This window comes from Anas acuta, chromosome 2 (assembly GCF_963932015.1).
Source record: "Anas acuta chromosome 2, bAnaAcu1.1, whole genome shotgun sequence".
Taxonomy (NCBI): Eukaryota; Metazoa; Chordata; class Aves; order Anseriformes; family Anatidae; genus Anas; species Anas acuta.
The window spans coordinates 32,021,767-32,041,801 of NC_088980.1; the positions used below are offsets into that span (position 1 = coordinate 32,021,767).

Genomic DNA, 20,035 nt, shown 5'->3' on the forward strand with positions numbered 1-20,035 from the left:
TTGTTTCTTCATGAAGAGACGGCTTCCAGTGAAGTTATTTGTATGATGTAAGTAAGTCACAAGGATTTTGAGAAGGATAGTGGTTTTTTTAACTTCTCTAACTCTGATGGATTTCAGTGTCCAAAACTACATATTCTGACAATGGCTTAGCATTGATAAGAACCTGCTTAGGCCACTGAAACAAGTGATTTTGTTGGGTCCTGTAATGCATATACTACTATTCTAAGAGTTAATTTATTTTCTTTATTTTTAACTAATTAATTCCTTACTAACTTCCTCATTACAACAGACACATTCTTTTAAGTCATTAAATAAAATAATAATAAAAATATCTGACTGCATTTCCAAAAGATTTCAACATTATCCCCAAGCTGGCCTTCAATAGGACAAACAGAAATGCATATAGTACATTAGAATTTTTTCTAGTACTTGTTCTTTTTAAAAAGAATTACTGAAGGAGTTCCCATTTGGAGCTAATCAGAACATTGTGGTAACATGATTTAATACACAGTTACATTGTTTCTGGTGGAGATAGAATAAATAATTTCTTCCAAGTAATGTGAAAATTCTCTTGAGTAAGATTTCTGGAGTAATAGTGTGAGCTTAGTTCTGAGTTTTCAGATGGGTGAAAACTAGAAGCTCTACAGAGGGATGTCTTCTGCTACACTAGGGAAAGTAGTGCCTCATTTCAGTAGTGACTCTCTTTGACAGAGACATAGTATTACTGGATTAGCCACATTACATTGAAAACAAAGGGAGAGGCTCTGTAAGAGGCCAAGTAAAATGAGGTTTAGATAAATACAAAGTATGAAAGTTTCCCTCCTTTTCCCCTCTTTCCCTCTAAATAAAAATATCAACCAAAAATAAAAACCTGTCTCTAGGCCAAATGATGCAATTTCTTTGCAATTTGCTGTTTCCACATCCAGAAAGATCTGCCCACACTATTTCCTTCATTCAGCAATTGTCAGCAAGTGTTCTTCAGTTTGGAGCTTCTCTGCTGATGTGAATGCTATGTGCTGCAGTGGTGTACTCAGAAAACTTCCAAAATGAAATTAAATGCAAGGATTTAGCTTCCCCGTCTCCTCTTGTCTAATTAGTTAGCATTTTTTTTTTCAACAGATAGTAGTAACTCATTATTTTTTTCTGTTTTACATACCAACAGCACCTTCCACCCTCACACACACATACATCCCACCCTGAAAATCCACCCACGTTTTGTTAGAAAAGGCTGGGTCAATACACATCTATTTGTACGTAATAAACAAGACTTAAATGGCTTGTGCTGTGCTTCAGATGGTTCATATTAAAATGCAACAATCTAAAATGGTCAATTCCCCAAACTGGTGACAGATCCTGTCTGTAGGTCAACATGACTCTTATCCTATGTGACTTTTATAATGAGTGCAAAAAGCACATTCTTGGGAATCCCGAGGAGTTCCATAACTTACTGTAAAAGTGAAATTGGTTACATGAGCCTGTGGTTTGTGCACACTTAGAGGAACAAGAACATAAACACAGCTGAGACATGTGTACAACATGTGTAGATAGTTACTGCTGGTCACCTCAGCGACTGCTAATTTGTGACCCCTCTGTGTCTGCTGCAGGGCTGCCCACCATACCTCACTGGATCAAAGCTCTCCACCCCTGAGTGGGGCCTCGCCACCGTACAAATACACTTTACCAGGAGCACAGGATGCCAAGGATGATTTTCCACTCCGTAAAACGGGTGAGTTAGAGTAGTTTATTCGATCCTCTTACCCAGTAATTCTCCCACCCTTTATTTTAACCAGGCTATCCACCAGCAAGGCATATATCATAATCCACAAAGCCTGTTCAGGATGATGCTAAGGGTAAGTTCAAAGATCCTGACTGTATCTTTACAAGGTTGGATTGACCACACGGTATCAAGAGTCAGTATTTCCCAACACTAACAGCTAGTGCAAGCTTCAGTCCTGATAAGTGTAGTTTCTAATCAAACCATCATTTCACAGATCTTTATGATACTATTTTCTTTATCTCAGTATAACTTCTGGGTTTAATAACTGTCTCTCTTTTGCATGGTAGATACAGTATCTGTCTTCAGATGGTATGGTGCCTTTAGACAAAGTTTTTCAGGACATTGTGAGGGGAATTCATGGAAAGAGGTGAAATTGGAATAATATATTTTGTGACCTTGATTGCCAAAGTTTATATGTGTATCTACATACACACACATATACATGCACACATTTGTATGTGTTTTTTACACATAGGAATGTATAATAATTTACAACAGAATGTTCATTTGAACATTTCAGAATGTTTCAAAGGATTTAGCAAATGAACTGTTTTTCTTGACAGCAGGTGAACTGTAGACTTGTCTTTTTCTGCATCATAAAGCTAGAAGGATGATGGTGGAGGCCATGTGGCTATTGCCTCAGGTCCTTGGTGCAGTGACCGGTATCCAGGAATGCAGGGATACACTAAGAGGGGAAAAAAGAGAAAGAAAAGAAAACATTAGATCGCTTATTGCATGAGTCTGCTGTTGAGTGATATAGTTACATTCAGAGGGAAAGTCTGACCCCCTACTGTGCTAATAGCCTTTGAATGTGATTTAGCCACTGGGAGACTGAAAACTCACTGCAAAACTGGTATTGACTTGAAAAGAAGCGGCATTTGGAAGCAGTATGCATTCAGAAAGAAAACCCAGTCTGCATCTAATACTTTGGGGCAGACTCTCTAAGCTCATGTTATATCCCCAAATATTTTCGAAAGAATGACAAGCAAAATGCTAATTTATTCTGGGTGAATTATTTAATGTGATCTTTGTACAATATGTGGTAATATAACAAGATTCTATAAAAATGTGATTCAGGCGATTTAGTCACAATAAGCCCTTACATGTCTCTCTGCTTAATACTACCGTACAACATATATGTTCTGTGCCAATAGGCAATACATTTTCATTTTTTAAACAAAACAATACACTCTACATCTTTTAAATGCTGTGAATTTATCTACATGTTTTTGAAATGCAAGTTTTAATTTTTCTTCCATGTTTATATATCTTAAATGTTATGATTGATATTTATGATGTGTCAGACTGTTGATCTGTAAAACAAAACATTTTCAAACATTGTAATAGTAAAGTTCTCGTGCAGCTGCTAATACTTTTATATCTCTGTGGGGGTTTCAAAATATTCCTTAATTCAATTCCCATTGTCTGCATAAGAGGACTATAATATAATTAAATCCAGATGTTTTCTATACGTTATTCCAAATATTTGGGCATGCAGTGCATCAGTTACAAAATTGGATAAAGGACTTGATGACTCTCTGAAAAGATATCTACAGAATAAATAGACAAATACTAATATAATCATTAGCCTAACCATTTTTATGTCATTTACATAGTGAATTTGATAAGCAAATAGAAATGTAGTGTCCAGCATATTGTATGTTAGCAAGGGTAGGTATTTGATAGCTCTCTGCAACCATGAAAGTAGCAACTGTTAAATGTCCTGTTTACAAGTTCAGTCTCTCTCTATCCTGGAGTTGTAATTCCAGCCTTCAGCAACATCCCCACAAATGTTCCAATGATTGTTCATCAGGCTGAGAGTAAAAGCAACAGGAACCAGATTGACACAAATCAAATGACCCTAAACTTATCTGAGTGGTTATAGGGCCATCCTCCAGGCAGAGGGGACATTCTGGAGCCTGTGTCATCCTCATGGGACCTTACTAGACAAAGATGTCCCACGAACACTCGTATATGGACAGGCTATAAGCCTGCAGAAATCTGACCTTTGCCACAAGGGGTGAACCTCTTTTCCTTTCCTTTGGGCTATGAACACTTATTGCCACTGGCTCCTGGTAAACCCTCTATGGTGCTGAACCTGCATGAAGTCAGTGATTCATGTGAAAGTAAACCTCACATTGTTTTCAGTTTTTGGAAAGGAATATATATTTTAAGGCTTTAATCACAGTTTTGGTTTGCTTCTCTCTCTCTCTCTTTTTTTTTTTTTTTCATAAGCATAATCCAGAATATAGAGGTATCTTTCTCTTCTCCAACTTTGATGTAATGCCCTTGGAAGACAAGTCTGATTGGATTGATTGCTCTAAGATCAGATTAATGAGAAGCAAAGCTGAATGATTCTTTCCTGACATCCTGATATGTTATTCACTACCAAGGGAACACTGAGTCTCACACAGGCATTGCAAATCCTCAGATTTTCTTGCTTTATTACTCAGTAATCTATTTAACCTTGGCTTAATTAGTCCTGAAGTGGCATCTCCTTATTAATCTTTTTGAAATGGATGTAGATAGGCCATGGTTAAGATGAAAATATTCTGTCCAGTTTTTATTCTTCTAACATCTAGATTAATAGGACACATAGGTAACTAGGGAAGAGCATAACAATCTTGCCGTCTATGTTTACAGTGAGGTACCAGGGTTAACATCCTAGTGCAGTGGCTGTGATTACTCTGTACCTCTCATCCTTTCTTTCCAGGATGCAGCAGAACTTGTCAGCAGCAGGCTTCAGAGAGCTTCGCTGCATGGAGAACTGGGGCTGTCCTAGGGGCTCGATACCAGGACATGCAGCTTTGCACAGCTGCAATCTGATGCTCTGTGCTGACAGACTTTCAAAAAGAGCAGAGCAAGGGAAGCTATTGCTTCATTGAACAGATAAATACATTATTAGGAGAAGCTACATATCTGTAGCTGAGAGCAGAATTTGGCCCAAGTAGTGTAAGAGCAAAGTTTTAAAATGCCCAGGACTTCACCATGGATACCTGTTGTAACATGTAAGTTTTCTGCAAAGCACCCAAAAGCCTGAGCAGCACATGGCTCATTAACTTTCAATGAGACTAATGTGTCTAAATTACCCAGAGAGGTTTGAAAATTCCTCCCAGCTACTGAACACTTTTGAAATTCATACTGACTGCTATAAGAGCTCTAATGGGAGCTGTGCACTTTGAAAACCTGATCATTTAATATAGGGAATTTTTGATTGCTGAACTCCATCATTCAATTGTCTATCTATCTGGGAAAATATCTGCTTGAAGAGGTTTCTGTAAAGCTAGCAAAACTTTTTTTTTTTTTTTTTTTTTTTTAACCTTTTTGAAATAAATGCAGAAATTCTGGCAAGTGGCCATAATATTTGCATTTTCTTTAATCTGTAACATTTCATTTTCTGTATGCAAGTGTTGATGCAAACTAGCAAAGGCCAGTAAATGACAATAAAGGTTAGCTCCCTAACCAAAGATGCATGCTTTTCTAAAATGTTGCTAGTGATAGAATTTCTGTATTTTGCCTCACATTTTGTCTCTTGGTGGAAGAAATTTCCAGGGACATCAGAATATAAACTTTTTTTTTTTTTTTTCTTTCATGAGTTTAGTACAATCATGAATGGGAATGGGAAGCACTATTTCTATTTGTTTTGGTTTTATGCCTGTCAAATCTTTCTTTGCTTATGGAACTTGTAAGCTTACATCTCATATTTTGCTCAGGGATCTGAGGAACACTCACAATAGCACTATTTGAGAAGATGTTTGTGGCTCACTTTCCAAAAATTGGAAGCATGCTCAATGGAAATGTAGAACTTTTTTATTTTTTTATTTTTATTTTTAAATACCAAATAGTACAAAGTTCTAGCTTGGAGGGGGAAAATTAGGTAATTTCATACAGGAAAGGAGATGAAGGATTGCTTAATATCGTGATGAAAGGGAGGAAGAAGGCTGTGCTGCACAGTCATCAAGATCACTTTGTAAAAACCACGTTAGGTTAACCTGATTAGGCCGTAGAATAACAGCATAGCTGTTGTGTAATAAGAGTGAAAGATTTCTGAATGAGAACTTGGTACATGTAGGTTTTTGATTAGTTTAGTTTAGTTTAGTTTTGTTTCAAAGAAGAAATTAATTCGAATATGTCCTTATCATCATTCTTTCTGCACTTAGTGACTCAGTAATTTACTGGAGCAGTTGAAACTGGAAGAACATGTGAAATGGTTTTCTCCTCTTCCCTTTCATGACACCAAATTTCATTTCTGTTTGCCTTTTCTAGGAAAACACTCTCCTGTGAAGTAAGAGCGTATGAAAAAGCTAGATTTCTTTTGGTCTCCAGTACAAAAAAATAGGTGTAGAGGATCACAAACCCTCAATTATCATGTCTGCCAAAATGAAGAAGTCAAGCTCAGTAGAGAGAGTCATTATTTTTCTCTTAGTTTATGAGCAAACACAACAAATGGGAGAGGCACTTTCTTCATTGAAGCAGGGAAAGAAGGCAAACATGATATAATTTTCCTAATTTTATTCTTCTTTTCAGAGATGCTAAGCATTCCTGTTTCCTGCAGTCCTTGGTTTCCTTAGTTAATGAGCAGTCTTGACAAATTTGGGCTAGGTGATTTGACTGAAGAAAATCACCAGCATTTACCACAGTGTAAGATACAAAAAAAGAGGTATCCTGATTGTTAGCCCTTCTTTTTTTGACTTCTGTTCCCATATAATTCACTAAATTCACTATCAATAAGTTGAAAGCAACTTTCACTCATAGTTGAAGAGTGAATTTGAAGTAAACTGTTGCTGGCAGCTTCTTCTGGATTCGTATAATGGATAGACCAAAGCTGAGTTCAGCCCTTGGAAGCCAACAGCTCTAAGGAAATGTAATACTGTTGTAGCTACCACACCGTGCTGCAGCCATCGTCCTAGGTCCCTCAGAGTTCTGTACAATGGGGGTGAGAAGCAGTACTGTGTCACTCTAGCTTGAGTGGCAGGGAAAATATTCTGAGATAGCTTAAAACAAAATACAGATGAATGCTAGGGTAGGTTGAATGACACTGTCAGAGAATACAGAGCTTGCATTGGTGTGCTTTGGTATGCCTGCCAAGGCCTGCACCAGGATTCAACAGGAGTCATCTCTATTATGATTCCCATAAAGACCATCACCGTCTTTCCATTAGCACAATTTGGTTCCTCTAGGATACTTCATTTAACACTTAGTTGTAATTGCAGGAAAACAAGGTATTGCACATTGGTGATTATTCTAATTCAATTTCAAGATGGCCTGGATAAAGATTTTTCATTCTGTTTTTGTTTTAGCACAAAACCTGCTACTTGTATATGTGTCACCTTCTCCCTTGATATTAATTGCTCTGTTGTGCTAAATTCTGAATTTTCTTGATGGCTTATCTAATTATATAGTCCTGCTCTAAATGCTGTCCAAATTCTTTTGCTGCTCGATGGGTAGCCAAAATTGAATTGCAAAGTTCTCCATCATGTGTTTACCTAAAGATTTTCTTACACAAACTATGTATGTTTTCAGAAACACTTTATAAATCAGCATTAACAAGTAGCTTGCATAATGTTTTTGGTAAGTAGGTAATCCAATACTAGACACCTTTTTTACTTTTGAACCTGATGGAAACATAGCTTAAATAAAAAAGCAGTCCTAAAATATGAAGGATTTTAAGAGTACAGTGTCCATTGAAAATGAAGTGGAATGATTTTAATGGTATTTGAAAGTCTATTCCTTCTGGATAAATAAGTTACAAAATATTATACATAAAATTTGAAGCACTTTGTTCCACACAAATCAAACGGGACTGTTTGCTACTGACTTCAAAGTTTTTTTTCTTCTACTGTGTCTAGGACAGGGACAATTGAAAACTTTCAGAAAAATAAACAAGAACATCTAAAAGATGGCAAAAAGAGAAACAGAGAGAGAAGCGAAAAGTGGAAATCACATGGTATCATATCATCCAAAATAGAATACGTTGGTTAGTAAAGATTGCACTTCTCCAAACTCCTGCAAAACATAGTTTCACTGAAAAATCTGTTCAAACCCACAATTCTAATTAAAGGTTTTAGCTGCCAAATAACATGTTCTGGCTAAAGCCAAGTAAGTATTACAGAGCCATTCATGAACAACGGCATAAGCTTTGTACTTTGCTTTTGATTTTCTCATGGGAAAGTAATATAAATGAGAGTGATACCTCCCTGTTGGCTTTAACTGTTAGAAATGCAAAGCATGCTGAAATTGTACATAATTCTCTTCCAAAGGAAAGGAAATAGCATTTCAATGGTTTTCCTCAGTGTCTCGTTGAGTTATGGTGGTGCACAATTATTCCTGTTAAATTACTCTACCAGATGGAAGGTTACATTGTATATTTAGCTAATTAAGTTGTAGGGGACTGGAATTATATCCCAGAGCATAAAGAACTTATCTAAAAGTAAACTTGTTTTAATTCAGTTTCATTGTTAAGGTGCAATATCAATGTCTAATTAAGATTTTAAACAGGTGGGTTTTTTTTTTGGAGACATGGTTTCACAAAGTCAGCTTTGCCTGCAGAAGCTAGACAAACATGCTTTTAAACTCCAGACAACTTCTGGGCCAAATTTAGCTTCATTTGTCTTCAGTGTAGTTGTGCCTTCCTACCTTTGAGCTGAATGTGGCCAGAGTTTTCATCTGTTAGGGAAACAATATGCACTGCCTTTTGGTGCTGTCATTATCTTGGCATCCAGTACTGTTGTAGCAGAGTCCCTCTGCTGATACTCTGCTCTGCCTTTGAACAACCCTTAAAAGTATGCTTCAGCAATCTAGTCCTGTCCCACTCCTATCTGTGGATGAAATTGGTGTCCTCTGAAAATACATGTAGGGGAGAAGATGATGGGGCTTAATCAGGAATTTCTGAAGGCTGACAAAATATTACATTACACTCTCTATCTGCCATCACTGAGATATCACTGCTGGATATTTTCATAGATTTAAATCCGTGGGATTTAATCACCCTATTAACTTTTTTTTTTTTTTTTTTTTTTTTTTTTTTTTTTTTTTTAATGGGGCCTGGGGAACAACTTAGTAGTGAACATAATTATTTTATAAGAAATACATCATGCATCTAGTATCTAGGGGTCAAACTGTGGTCCTGTAGAAGTCTGGACTGTTACACTTAGAGGATTATTTCTGACACTTCTTCACTGGAGAAAGTAATTTTTCCTTCGGAAGAATTAGAGGTTTGATCCTCAGAGGAGGATTTAGGATGAAGAGTGCAATTTGCAATATTTGCAGGTGTATATGGTCAGAAGTGTATCAAGAATAATCAACTGGATTTGATAATCCCAATAATCAAGACCCAACCAGCAGGACTGCTGATCATACATAACTAAATCTGGGTGTTCAAATGAGCTAAATGCTAAATGGCTAAATGCATCCAGGTCTAATTCCTACACCTAACTCAGTAAAGCATTACTAGAAAGATAATTCTTGTTTGTATGGATAATGAAACAGCAATTTTCTGTTTCCATAAATACTACAGTGAATAAGAAGGGAAAGTTAGATATTCAAAATGGCTTCAGGGTATATTGCATTTTTGAACCTTCTTTAGGAAATCAATGAAAAATTGCTAATCTCGTTAAATTGGCTTCCTTAGCCTGAAGAGAGCTGAAGAGTCAAGAGATCCCCTCTAATCTAATTAGCTGTTTTACCATGTGTTTCACTGAAGCTGTTTTTTTATTTGGGGAATGGATATTTAACTTAGTCCGAATAAATAAAGTGTTCTACCTTTTACAAAAGTAAAATAAAGCAAAGGACTAAAGGGTTTCACATATGACCAACATTCCCCTTAAAGCAAATGGTTGTACAGGAAACAGTTTCTGTATAGGCTGAAAACACATTAGGTGATGCAAGCCAGAAAAACAAAGTGTCTCCATCCTATACCTCTGTATCTGGTGCACTGGCGGTTGAGACCACCCAGCGGTCAGGTCCATGTAGCTCTTGGAAGAGCTTTAGAGAGGTTATGTAAATGGCTTTTTGTCTCATGAATCTAATTTAAAGCTCTTTCAGAAATGTGTTTTTAAATGACCAGAATTTAGAAGCCATTGAGTCTAGAAAACTATACTACAGACTGGTATCTCACAATCCACTCCTGGAGAAGAATGCCCTATGTGTTTATTGTCTGGTATTGTTTTGTACTGGAATGTGGCTTCCTACAGCAAAAGTCAGACGGTCATGTAGAAAACAAAAAGTCACTGCTCATCTTGCCTATGTCTAATATATTCAGCCATGTGGAGGTGGTTGAAACATCTGTGGCTACCTACAGGAAGTCAGAGCACATGTCTGAAACTCCATGCAGAACAGAGAACATTTACATGTCTGCTAGAATCGTGTGGTGCAGGGGAAAGGCTGGGAGACCATCAGGGCCCTCAGAAGAACAAACTCATTCACAGCTCTCCACAGAGCAGCTAGGGAAGCTGGAAGCAATTTTGGTCCCTCACCTGTGTTCTCTCCCTCTCCAGCTTTCTGTCTGAAATTGCTTGCATTCATAGTTTTGATGATGAAGCCCAGACTATCTCCTCATTTAGCCTTTCTGATGTCATGAAAAGTTTCTTGTGCCTTTCACAGTGCCTATATCACTGATGGGGAAACTGAGAAATTTCTCACTAACCCGCTGCTCTCAGACTAAGATCTTAGGAACTTAGATATGCCTCTTTAGGCTGTTCTTGCTGCAGTAGTGAAGGGGATTTGACTTCTTCCTTGATCTCCAGGCCTTGGCACAGCACAGAAAGGCAGGCTGCTTTGTTATTGGTGTGTATTACCATGGTGAAGGGGAACCCATAGTATGAACAAGGAACCCATTCTGTTATGCAGTGAACCCACAAAATAAAGATACTTTCACAGTATGTTTTCTCCCATTCTGTTCCTCCTGCTTAAAAGGAAATCACCACAGAGATCTCAAATTTTTTCATTATTCACATTCAGCATCTTCTAGAAAATTCTCATTTGTCTCAGTGCTAGAAAGAATCTTGACAAAGGTTAAGCCACTGGTATGCTGGCAATGCCAGTCATCATGCTAACCAGTATCATCTCCTTATTTTCTCTTGTACCTCCAAAGATCTATACCCGTACACAATCCATTTTTTTTTCTTCTGTAATTTACACTTTAAGTTTTCTCAGGCACAGACTTGTCATGGTTGTGTGTTGTAAAGTACATAATGTTCATCTGTGCATGGGTCTCTAATAGAATAGCATAAAAGAGGAGAGGGGAGGGGAGAGGAAAGAGAAAGGGGAAAGGAAAGATTTCTTGACTGTATTCCTTTACTGGCACTTGGTAGATATAAGGCAGGAAAAAGCCAGGGATAACTTCTGCATGAAGTATAGCATAGAATATATTTGAATCAATTTAATATATGACCCTTCACACCTTAAAAAATGATAACTAAAGATACAGAGAATACCAGTGAAGAGCTAGAATTACTTCAAAATCATGAAGTATTTGTTTCATAGTTGTTTCTGTTGACTTAAATACTTTAGAGAAGTCAGTGTTATTGTTTCCAAATGATCTTAGTGATAACAGTTAGAGCCTGGGCAATAGGGAACAATTCATCTTTCTCAAGTAAAATGGGAATTTTGTTGCCGCTGCTTGTGCTGTGGTTGAACTCTTTGTAGCCAAATTTAGTATCATTTACCTCAACTGCCCCACAGCTTTTTCAAGCCAGCCTACCAGCTAAGAAAAGGAAATGCTTTCACTTTAGAGCCTTTGGAAGCCTGGACAAAAGCTCACTTTCTATTCTTCAGGTTTCCTATATATGGCTTTCAACTAAGATGAGGACCTGCTCACTATACACCCTCTCCCATCCCCCATTTCCTGCCTGGGTTCATTAAATGCTGATTTGAAGTTGGCACACGCTTTTCTGATACAAAAGTAGTACTGTGTTCCTGGAACCATCAGAAAGTAGCACGTTATTATCTTTCACATTCCCTCCATGTATATATGTACTCTCCCCAAGCACAGAAAGGATTTTTATTGCTTGTTCTTAAATATGTGTGTTGTGTGTATTTAATTAAGCAAACAAACAAAAAACAACAACAACAATGAATACAATGGTGAAGCAAAGCCCCGTTAAAAAAGAAAACCTCAGCTTGTCTGGGAGCACCCTAGCCCCAGGCTGTATTCTTCAATGCTAGTATCTGCAAATTGCTAATATTAAGCAAAGTGCAGTATATGACATAATGACTACACTGAATCATTTTCATATCTCTCATGCTTGTGTTTCAGTATCATGTTACTCAGGAGATAATAGTTTTCTTTCACCTGAGCAATGATGGTTGTTGTAATTAAATTAGTATGTGGCCATATAGGAGCCTGTATACTTTCCATTTTAACAAAACAGTTAGTTACTTCTTTTCTGCTATTTCAAGCCACCATAAAAGATGACAAAAATGAAGATGCTATCTTTCATCTTCACCTAGGAAGAATTATCAAAATTATCAGTTCTGTAGATATAACTACAAGTCATGCATGACAAGGAGTTAGGTAATTGATTCTTGTATTGCCTATATCTTCTGTTGTTTGATACTTTCTGTATCTTTCATAGCTGTTGTCCACTTGAAGTCATTTAAAGAGAAATATCGATTCATTATTACTAGCAGTAAAAAGAGATGTTAAGCCATGTAATAGTAAAGAGACTCTGAACAAGCCATATTACTGTCACATCTTATTATTCCAAATTATGCTACAGAGTTGCATAAACTAAGTCATTCTCAGGCTTGTCTTTCTTGAAATCCACGAGTGAATCACTCAAATGGATATCAGCTGATTTCCATGAAGGTCAATGAGATGGGCTTTGGCAACCTTCAGAGAAAATCACTGTATTGTTTTGTTTGCTTTCCTACAAAACACTCTCAATTAATATATTTTTCTTTTCCCAAAGTGGGAACAAATTATTAGTTGTCCCAAAATGCTAAATGCAGTAGAAGTGCAAAGATTTGCAGAGTGAAGAGGTTAGGCTAATAATGACCGATTAGACCTACATCAGATGTATTCTGGCTTTTAGCAGGATTTTAGATAAGTAGCCCAACCTATTGGCCTATGGCCATAGAAGGTACAGCCCTGTTTTCCCCACATGCCCCGCTCCCAGCTGTGTGCTCCCATTTTTCTCTCATCTCTGGCATTCTGTCTTCTTGGTTTTCTACCACTGTAGTGGCAGAAATCTAACCCAACGAACCCCACTGCATTCAGCACCTCTAGCACTTCAGAGAGGTCCTATTACCACATAAAGTCATAGACTTCATGAATGGCTTTTCAATGATTTTGTTGTATTAATGGAGGGGGGAAAAAAAAAAAAAAGGTTAATTCTTAAGGGCTTGTATCTCCCTGAGGAACCCTTTCTGTGGCAAGCTGGTGAGTAAAGTTTAAGCCTCAGAAGTTATTTGGTGCTGGCTCCCCTTGTGACACTCCTGTTCTACACTGAGAATGCCTTTGGGTGATGAACATAGTCAGCTTTGACAGTGGATTAATTAAACTGAGCAGAGGTGCTAATAAGTGCAGTAGAAATACACATGGGGTGGCTAATGCAAGTAAGTTATTTTAAACAGTTCCCTCTGAAGACCAGTTCTAAGAACTATGAGTTCACGTATCAAACCAAATAGTCATTTAAAACATAAGTCAGTTTAATTATTATTATTCAGCATTCACAGCTAAGTCTTTCCAAGTGCCTTGCAAATATTATGGGAACAATTATATTAAAAAAATGTTTAAAATATACTTTTAAAATTTGTTTTTAAAATGTTTTATAATTTTTAAAATATATTTTTTTCACTTCACTCACTTGTTTGCATTTCAGATTTAAAAGGATTAGTTGTTTAGAAATAATCTCATGTATAAGCTTTGGGCTAGTATATGTATACATGTATATACATATGTGCATCTTTATATCTTTTATCCATAGCCATATTCTTGAGGCTTAAAATACTTAATTTTGTGTTTTTAACAATCATCAGAGAGTTGACAATTATAGATGTGTTATTGCGGTAGGAATGTAGGAACACACTGAAGCACGTAGGATTGCTGTAGTGATCGGTACCCATTGCAACCAGCAATAGCTTGCACCAGCTTCTGGGCATGATGGTCCAGTCATCTCTACATGCATACACCAAGCCAATGGCCCAGCCACTGAAAGGTATCAAGAACCCAATTTCCAGTTCTACACTTTGTCCAGACATTCTCAAATTGGTTAAATATACTGCTGAGCACACTGAAATCTGAATACTTATTGCCAGCCCTTGAGTCCTAGCTGGTACTGTCTTAGCAGCTGGCAGTTTCTCATGGGAGACTGGCTCCCATTTGAAGCACACAATCCTTAACCCTGAGCTTTGTCTTGGAAGGTTTATTGTATAATTTAAAAGTCACTCTTCATACATTTTCACTTTAAGATTGGTTATTTCCACTTAAAAATAGTATGTCATATTTCATACAAAGTCTGTCTTCTCAGCTGCCTCATAAATTCAGACACTGAGAACAAAGTCTGCTTCCTCTGTTTATATTATTGATTGGGATGCAGAATTATGATGGAAGTGTGGTAAAAACACAAAGGCAATCACGGTGAGAACGAAACATTCATGTGTGAGTGGATTACCTCCCCAGTAAATGTTGCAGAGGATTTGTATATTACTCTGGCATGGATATAGAAATATTTTCTAAATATTAAGACTGTGGAATAGTAAAAATGGAAATAAACATAAGTGCAAGTGGGGTCAGCACCTTTTCTTAAAATGTCATCATACTTGGATGAGACCTGTGATGAAAGCATGTAGTGTAAACTTAGCCCACTGTTATATTTTCAGTTTAATACCAAATGGTGTCTTAGCAAACAAGTCTCTGGTACAAGAACCATTGGTCTTAATTATGGTAGTAACAGATAAAACCAAGATTTCTTGTTAATGTTTTTATTATTAAAGATTTCCATGATTTTTCTAGCCTTTGTCTGAAATGTATTCAATTCATAAGATATTTAAAGGGAGAGCTGGTCAAGAGTGACAGAATATCTGGTGAAGGGAGCAAGTGGCTGTGAGAACTGTAGGTCACAGCAGCGCTCTGGCAGAGGTGCAGTTCCTTTGGTCCCACATGAACATTTCTCATGTCCTCATCACTGAGGGAATGAGTGGGACAGCAGGAAACAAATTCGTGATCTTACATGCTGGGCAAGGATTGGAATTAGAAGCATACGTTTGAGTTTTAGGTCCCAGTTGACTGGCGGCTAGCAAACGTGACGCCTATCTACAAGAAGGGCCGGAGGACAGACCCGGCAAACTGTAGGCCTGTCAGTTTGACCTCAGTGCCAGGGAAACTCATGGAGCAGATTATCTTGAGTGTCATCACGCGGCACTTGCAGGGCAAGCAGGCGATCAGGCCCAGTCAGCATGGGTTTATGAAAGGCAGGTCCTGCTTGATGAACCTGATCTCCTTCTATGACAAAGTGACGCACTTGGTGGATGAGGGAAAGGCTGTGGATGTGGTCTACCTTGACTTCAGCAAGGCTTTTGACACCATTTCCCACAGCATTCTCCTCTGGAAACTGTCTGCTTGTGGCTTGGATTGGCGTACGCTTCGTTGGGTTAGAAACTGGCTGGATAGCCAGGCCCAAAGAGTCGTGGTGAATGGAGTCAAATCCAGTTGGAGGCCGGTCACTAGTGGCGTCCCCCAGGGCTCGGTGCTGGGGCCTGTCCTCTTTAATATCTTCATCAATGATCTGGGTGAGGGGATTGAGTGCACCCTCAGTAAGTTTGTAGATGATACCAAGTTAGGTGTGTGTGTCAATCTGCTTGAGGGTAGGAAGGCTCTGCAGGAGGATCTGGATAGGCTGCACCAATGGGCTGAGGTCAACTGCATGAAGTTCAACAAGGCCAAGTGCCGGGTCCTGCACCTGGGGCGCAATAACCCCAAGCAGAGATACAGGCTGGGAGATGAGGGATTGGAAAGCTGCCTGGCAGAGAAGGACCTGGGAGTGATGGTGGACAGTCGGCTGAATATGAGCCAGCAGTGTGCTCAGGTGGCCAAGAAGGCCAACAGCATCCTGGCTTGCATAAGAAGCAGTGTGGCCAGCAGGGCTAGGGAAGTGATTGTCCCCCTGTACTCGGCTCTGGTGAGGCCGCACCTTGGGTACTGTGTTCAGTTTTGGGCCCCTCGCTACAAGAAGGACATGAAGGTGCTCGAGCGAGTCCAGAGAAGGGCGACGAAGCTGGTGAGGGGCCTGGAGAACAAGTCTTACGAGGAGTGGCTGAGGGAGCTGGGCTTGTTCAGCCTGGAGAAAAGGAGGCTCAGGGGCAGCCTTATTGCTCTCTACAGGTACCTTAAAGGAGGCTGTAGTGAGGTGAGGTCTGTTCTCCCACGTGCCTGGTGACAGGACGAGGGGGAATGGGCTAAAGTTGTGCCAGGGGAGTTTTAGGTTGGATGTTAGGAAGAACTTCCTTACTGAGAGGGTTGTGAGGCATTGGAATGGGCTGCCCGGGGAAGTGGTGGAGTCACCATCCCTGGAGGTCTTTAAAAGATGTTTAGATGTAGAGCTTAGCAATATGGTTTAGTGGAGGACTGTTAGTGTTAGGTCAGAGGTTGGACTCAATGATCTTGAGGTCTCTTCCAACCTAGAAATTCTGTGATTCTGTGAGTTCCTGTCCCAGAATGACAAGCGGTAAAATGTTGAATTGAGTGAAGATTTCATTTATTTAGTTTTTCTGCTAACTCCTGCTCCTTCTTTGGGGCTGAATTTATGTTGGTGCATAGGAGAGAGAACTGATTCCAGTTTCAGCTCTCTTTGTTTTGAGATACTGCTTAGCCAAGCCTCAGTTCCAGAAGGGGAAACACAAACAAAGTCTATTCCACAATTATCTTTCACTAGCTCTTAGCAGTCTGTTTGATAGAGGGTTTACTTATAAGAACAGATAAATGAGTACATGAAACATCATGCTAAAAATATCACAAAATAAGAAGCATAGCTGAACTTCATCTCTGGTCTTAGAATGTAAAGACTGTGTCCATTTGGGAAACAAAGGTGGAACCTGCCCAAGGTGCATTAAATGTAATCCTAGGTTTTCTGGGAAGCAATCCTACTTCTTCATTTTCAGACCGTATGCTTTTCTGTGTAAATGTTCCTAGGACACTGTAATAAATCTAGTTGTTTGGTGTGTTACTGAGAAAACATTGAAGATCTGGGCCTAAAATTGCTGACCAAGAAATGTTCTGCCAGCAAGTCTTGTCATAATTTATATTTCTAACAGAAATCAAAAGGCAGCAGTGGAGGTTTCTTTCTATTTCTGTCATCAGGCCATAATCCAATTATAATGTTCCAAGTTCCAAGGTGTATTTCCATCCAAGTTTTCACCTTCAAGAGAGATTAAAATGGTGTAGAACACAAGTTTCAGTCATCTCTAATTAATACTAATGATATTAATGATAATTAATGGGTAACTTTAGAGTTGAAATGGAATGAGAAAAAAAGTAATGGCTAGTTCTTTAGGGAGGAAAAGAAGTTAATTCAATGTGTTATAATTAAAATTCTTTTCTGCCTTTTTCAGCGTATCCACTGAAATATTTTGCTTTAATAGCTTAGTGTCTGTGCCTTAAATTCAAGAATATATGAGGAATCAAAAATGTTTAGAGGCAGAGAAAAGAAGAAATCAGAATTTACTACATAAACTACATGTTAAATACAGGCTTTTATTTTATTTTATTTTGTTTTATTTTATTTTGTTTTATTTTATTTTATTTTATTTTATTTTATTTTATTTTATTTTATTTTATTTTATTTTATTTTTAATTTTAATTGTTATTTCACTTTAATGTTAAGGATATTAAAGAAATTACATAAAAATACAATTCTCTCCTGTCTTCTCTGCTGTTGTCTCATAAGCAGGTGGGAAATAGGCGTTCTCATCAATACATGTTTATTTTGAACTTGTTTTGGAAGAGAGGATTAGGGGTGGGCAAAATGGAGGTGAAGTTGAAGGTGGTAACAATACTGGGATTCAAAGCTTTTTGGCCTCTTTCCTCTCTTTCTGAGCCTTCAGCCTGAGATGGAGTTGTATGAGGATCAGCAGAACGACTGGAGATAATGGGCAGTAAAATCTCTGCCTCTGAGCTCTCCTTGGACCAGATGAGGTCCTATAGGGAATGCCAATGGTGTCTGGGTAAAGTAATAATTTGTTTTATAATCATTCATTTTCTTCTCTTCATCTGCAGCCTCAGAGCCCAATTTGAAGGTACGTTCAAGGTTAAAACAAAAGGTGACGGAAAGGAGAAGCAGTCCTTTACTCAGGAGAAAGGACGGAAACGTTGTCAGTTCATTCAAGAAGCGACTCTTTGAGGTGACAGGTAATGTCAGAATGGAGAAATTATGTCATAACTGTGACTGCTTGCAGGCATATATAAAATACTCCTAAAAGTGGTATATTGGAGTTTAAATTGTTTACTAAACAAAAGTATGCATCGTCTTTTTTTTTCTTTTAATCTTTCCTGCTGCTGAAAAGAAAAGCATATTAAAGAAATTGCTATGTATGAATAACTTGTAATCTTCAGCTTTCTACCACTTACTAAAAAGACATTGTCCATTTGAAAGCCATCCTTTCCAGCCAGTTTGGAAAACAGTGCTTGGGAAACAGGTAGAACAAATAATCAGTAAATTGTTGATGGTATGGGATATTAAATGAGAAAACAATAGCATCTTCCCCTAATTTGTGTCTTCTGTACATGGAGAGCATTTGGAGTTTTGCATGTCCCACTTCTTGTCTTCTGTGGAAAATGTAGATGCTACTAACAGGCACAAACACACCGGTCTGATGTTACTTAGGTTACTTAGGACCATTTTGGAATCTTGTGTTTGGTCCTATCCTGCTGGTTTCTCTTGCTTGAAAATGTCAATCAGTTCATTTTGATGTAAGGGCTCACTAAGCTATCTTTTCAGTAGCACAAGTTGAAATGTTTAAATACTGAGTGACGTATTTTTGGCCACAGCTGATAGTATTCTTGGTAATTGAAAGGAAACTTTTAGCATGCAAAGATATAGGATTCTGAATATATAGGGATAGAGGGAAAAAAAGCAAAATAAAAATTTGTCATCAAGTAGTATTTCTTTCAATATTTTTCCTACCCTTGAACTAAAAAAGTGACAGGCTGGATGAACAGTGTATGCCAAGGCATTCTTTCACCTGTTTGACATTATAGAGTCATAACTTTGTCACATATTATTTTGCAGAATTGCACCCCAGCTGCTAAACAGTCTAAAATTCTCTCATTTTGGTGCTCAGGACTAGAATGAGTCAAGACCTTAATTGTTGATTTGAAAGAGAAGAACATTTGAGGTTTCTTACTTTGACTTCACATTAGTATTTGGTACCTTCATGGCTTGTTCAAGTGTTACTACAATCAGGCTGTATGCTTATACAATGAAATGTTTCTGAACTGTCAAATGTGACTTAATTCATTTGGTATATCAGAATTATGTCACAACAAGAAGGAAGTATAAAGCATAATGAATGAATTCACTTCAATGTCCTCATAAATGAAATTCTCATTCATTAGAATTTTTACAACAAATGTACTATTTCCATTTGCTGATGCTGTTATGAGCTTCTTGATCCCCACTTCCTTAGTTTTAGATGATTTCTTTATATTTTGTACACTTGCAAGAAAAGTATAAAGTAAAATATTTGACCCAGAATATTCTTTTCCTTCAGCCATTGACAAAACAGAAAAAAAAAAAAAAGTGTTCTCTTTCTGGATCTGACAATAATTCTAAGCATTACAGATTGTAATTGTAATTAACAATATCTGTTATATGACACTTTTTACCTTTCATAAACAGAGCTTCCCTGATGCAGCATTTGGCTGAAGCTTTTTTCTCCTTTTTAAAAATCTTTTAACTAAAAGTAGCCCTTGATTTATATAAAAGAACTATTATAATTATTCAAAAACTGAGGAAAAAAAAAGTTTCTACTGCTCTATGAAAAGTAGTGAGAAAATAGGGAAAGAACTTTACCTTACCAGCTACTGTAGCTGGGTACTGATTCACTTCAGTAAATTGAAATCAGCTTTAGCAAGAAACAGCAACAGATCCAATAAACTACCAGGAAATCTCCTGTTACTTTTGGTCAAAATGAGGATGTATTTTTGCAAGTGAACTGAGAGAGAGCAAAGAAGCAAAGAACTGGCCATAGAATATTTACTGCCACACTTAGTTGTTCATTATTTTAACTTCCTGAAGATTTGCATTTGAAGGTTATCACCTG

The 20,035-nt window shown here is 37.8% G+C and overlaps 1 protein-coding gene across 21 annotated transcripts in view; it reads left to right on the forward strand.

Annotated features, from left to right (window-relative positions):
• HDAC9 (histone deacetylase 9) overlaps positions 1-20,035 on the forward strand; it is a 476,309-nt gene that overhangs the window by 247,359 nt on the left and 208,915 nt on the right. For all 21 annotated transcript variants that reach the window (XM_068674122.1, XM_068674124.1, XM_068674117.1 and 18 more), the window contains 2 exons: positions 1,605-1,726; positions 17,991-18,122. In XM_068674122.1, the coding sequence (XP_068530223.1) occupies positions 1,605-1,726; positions 17,991-18,122 (254 nt within the window). The remainder of the gene's footprint in view (positions 1-1,604; positions 1,727-17,990; positions 18,123-20,035) is intronic.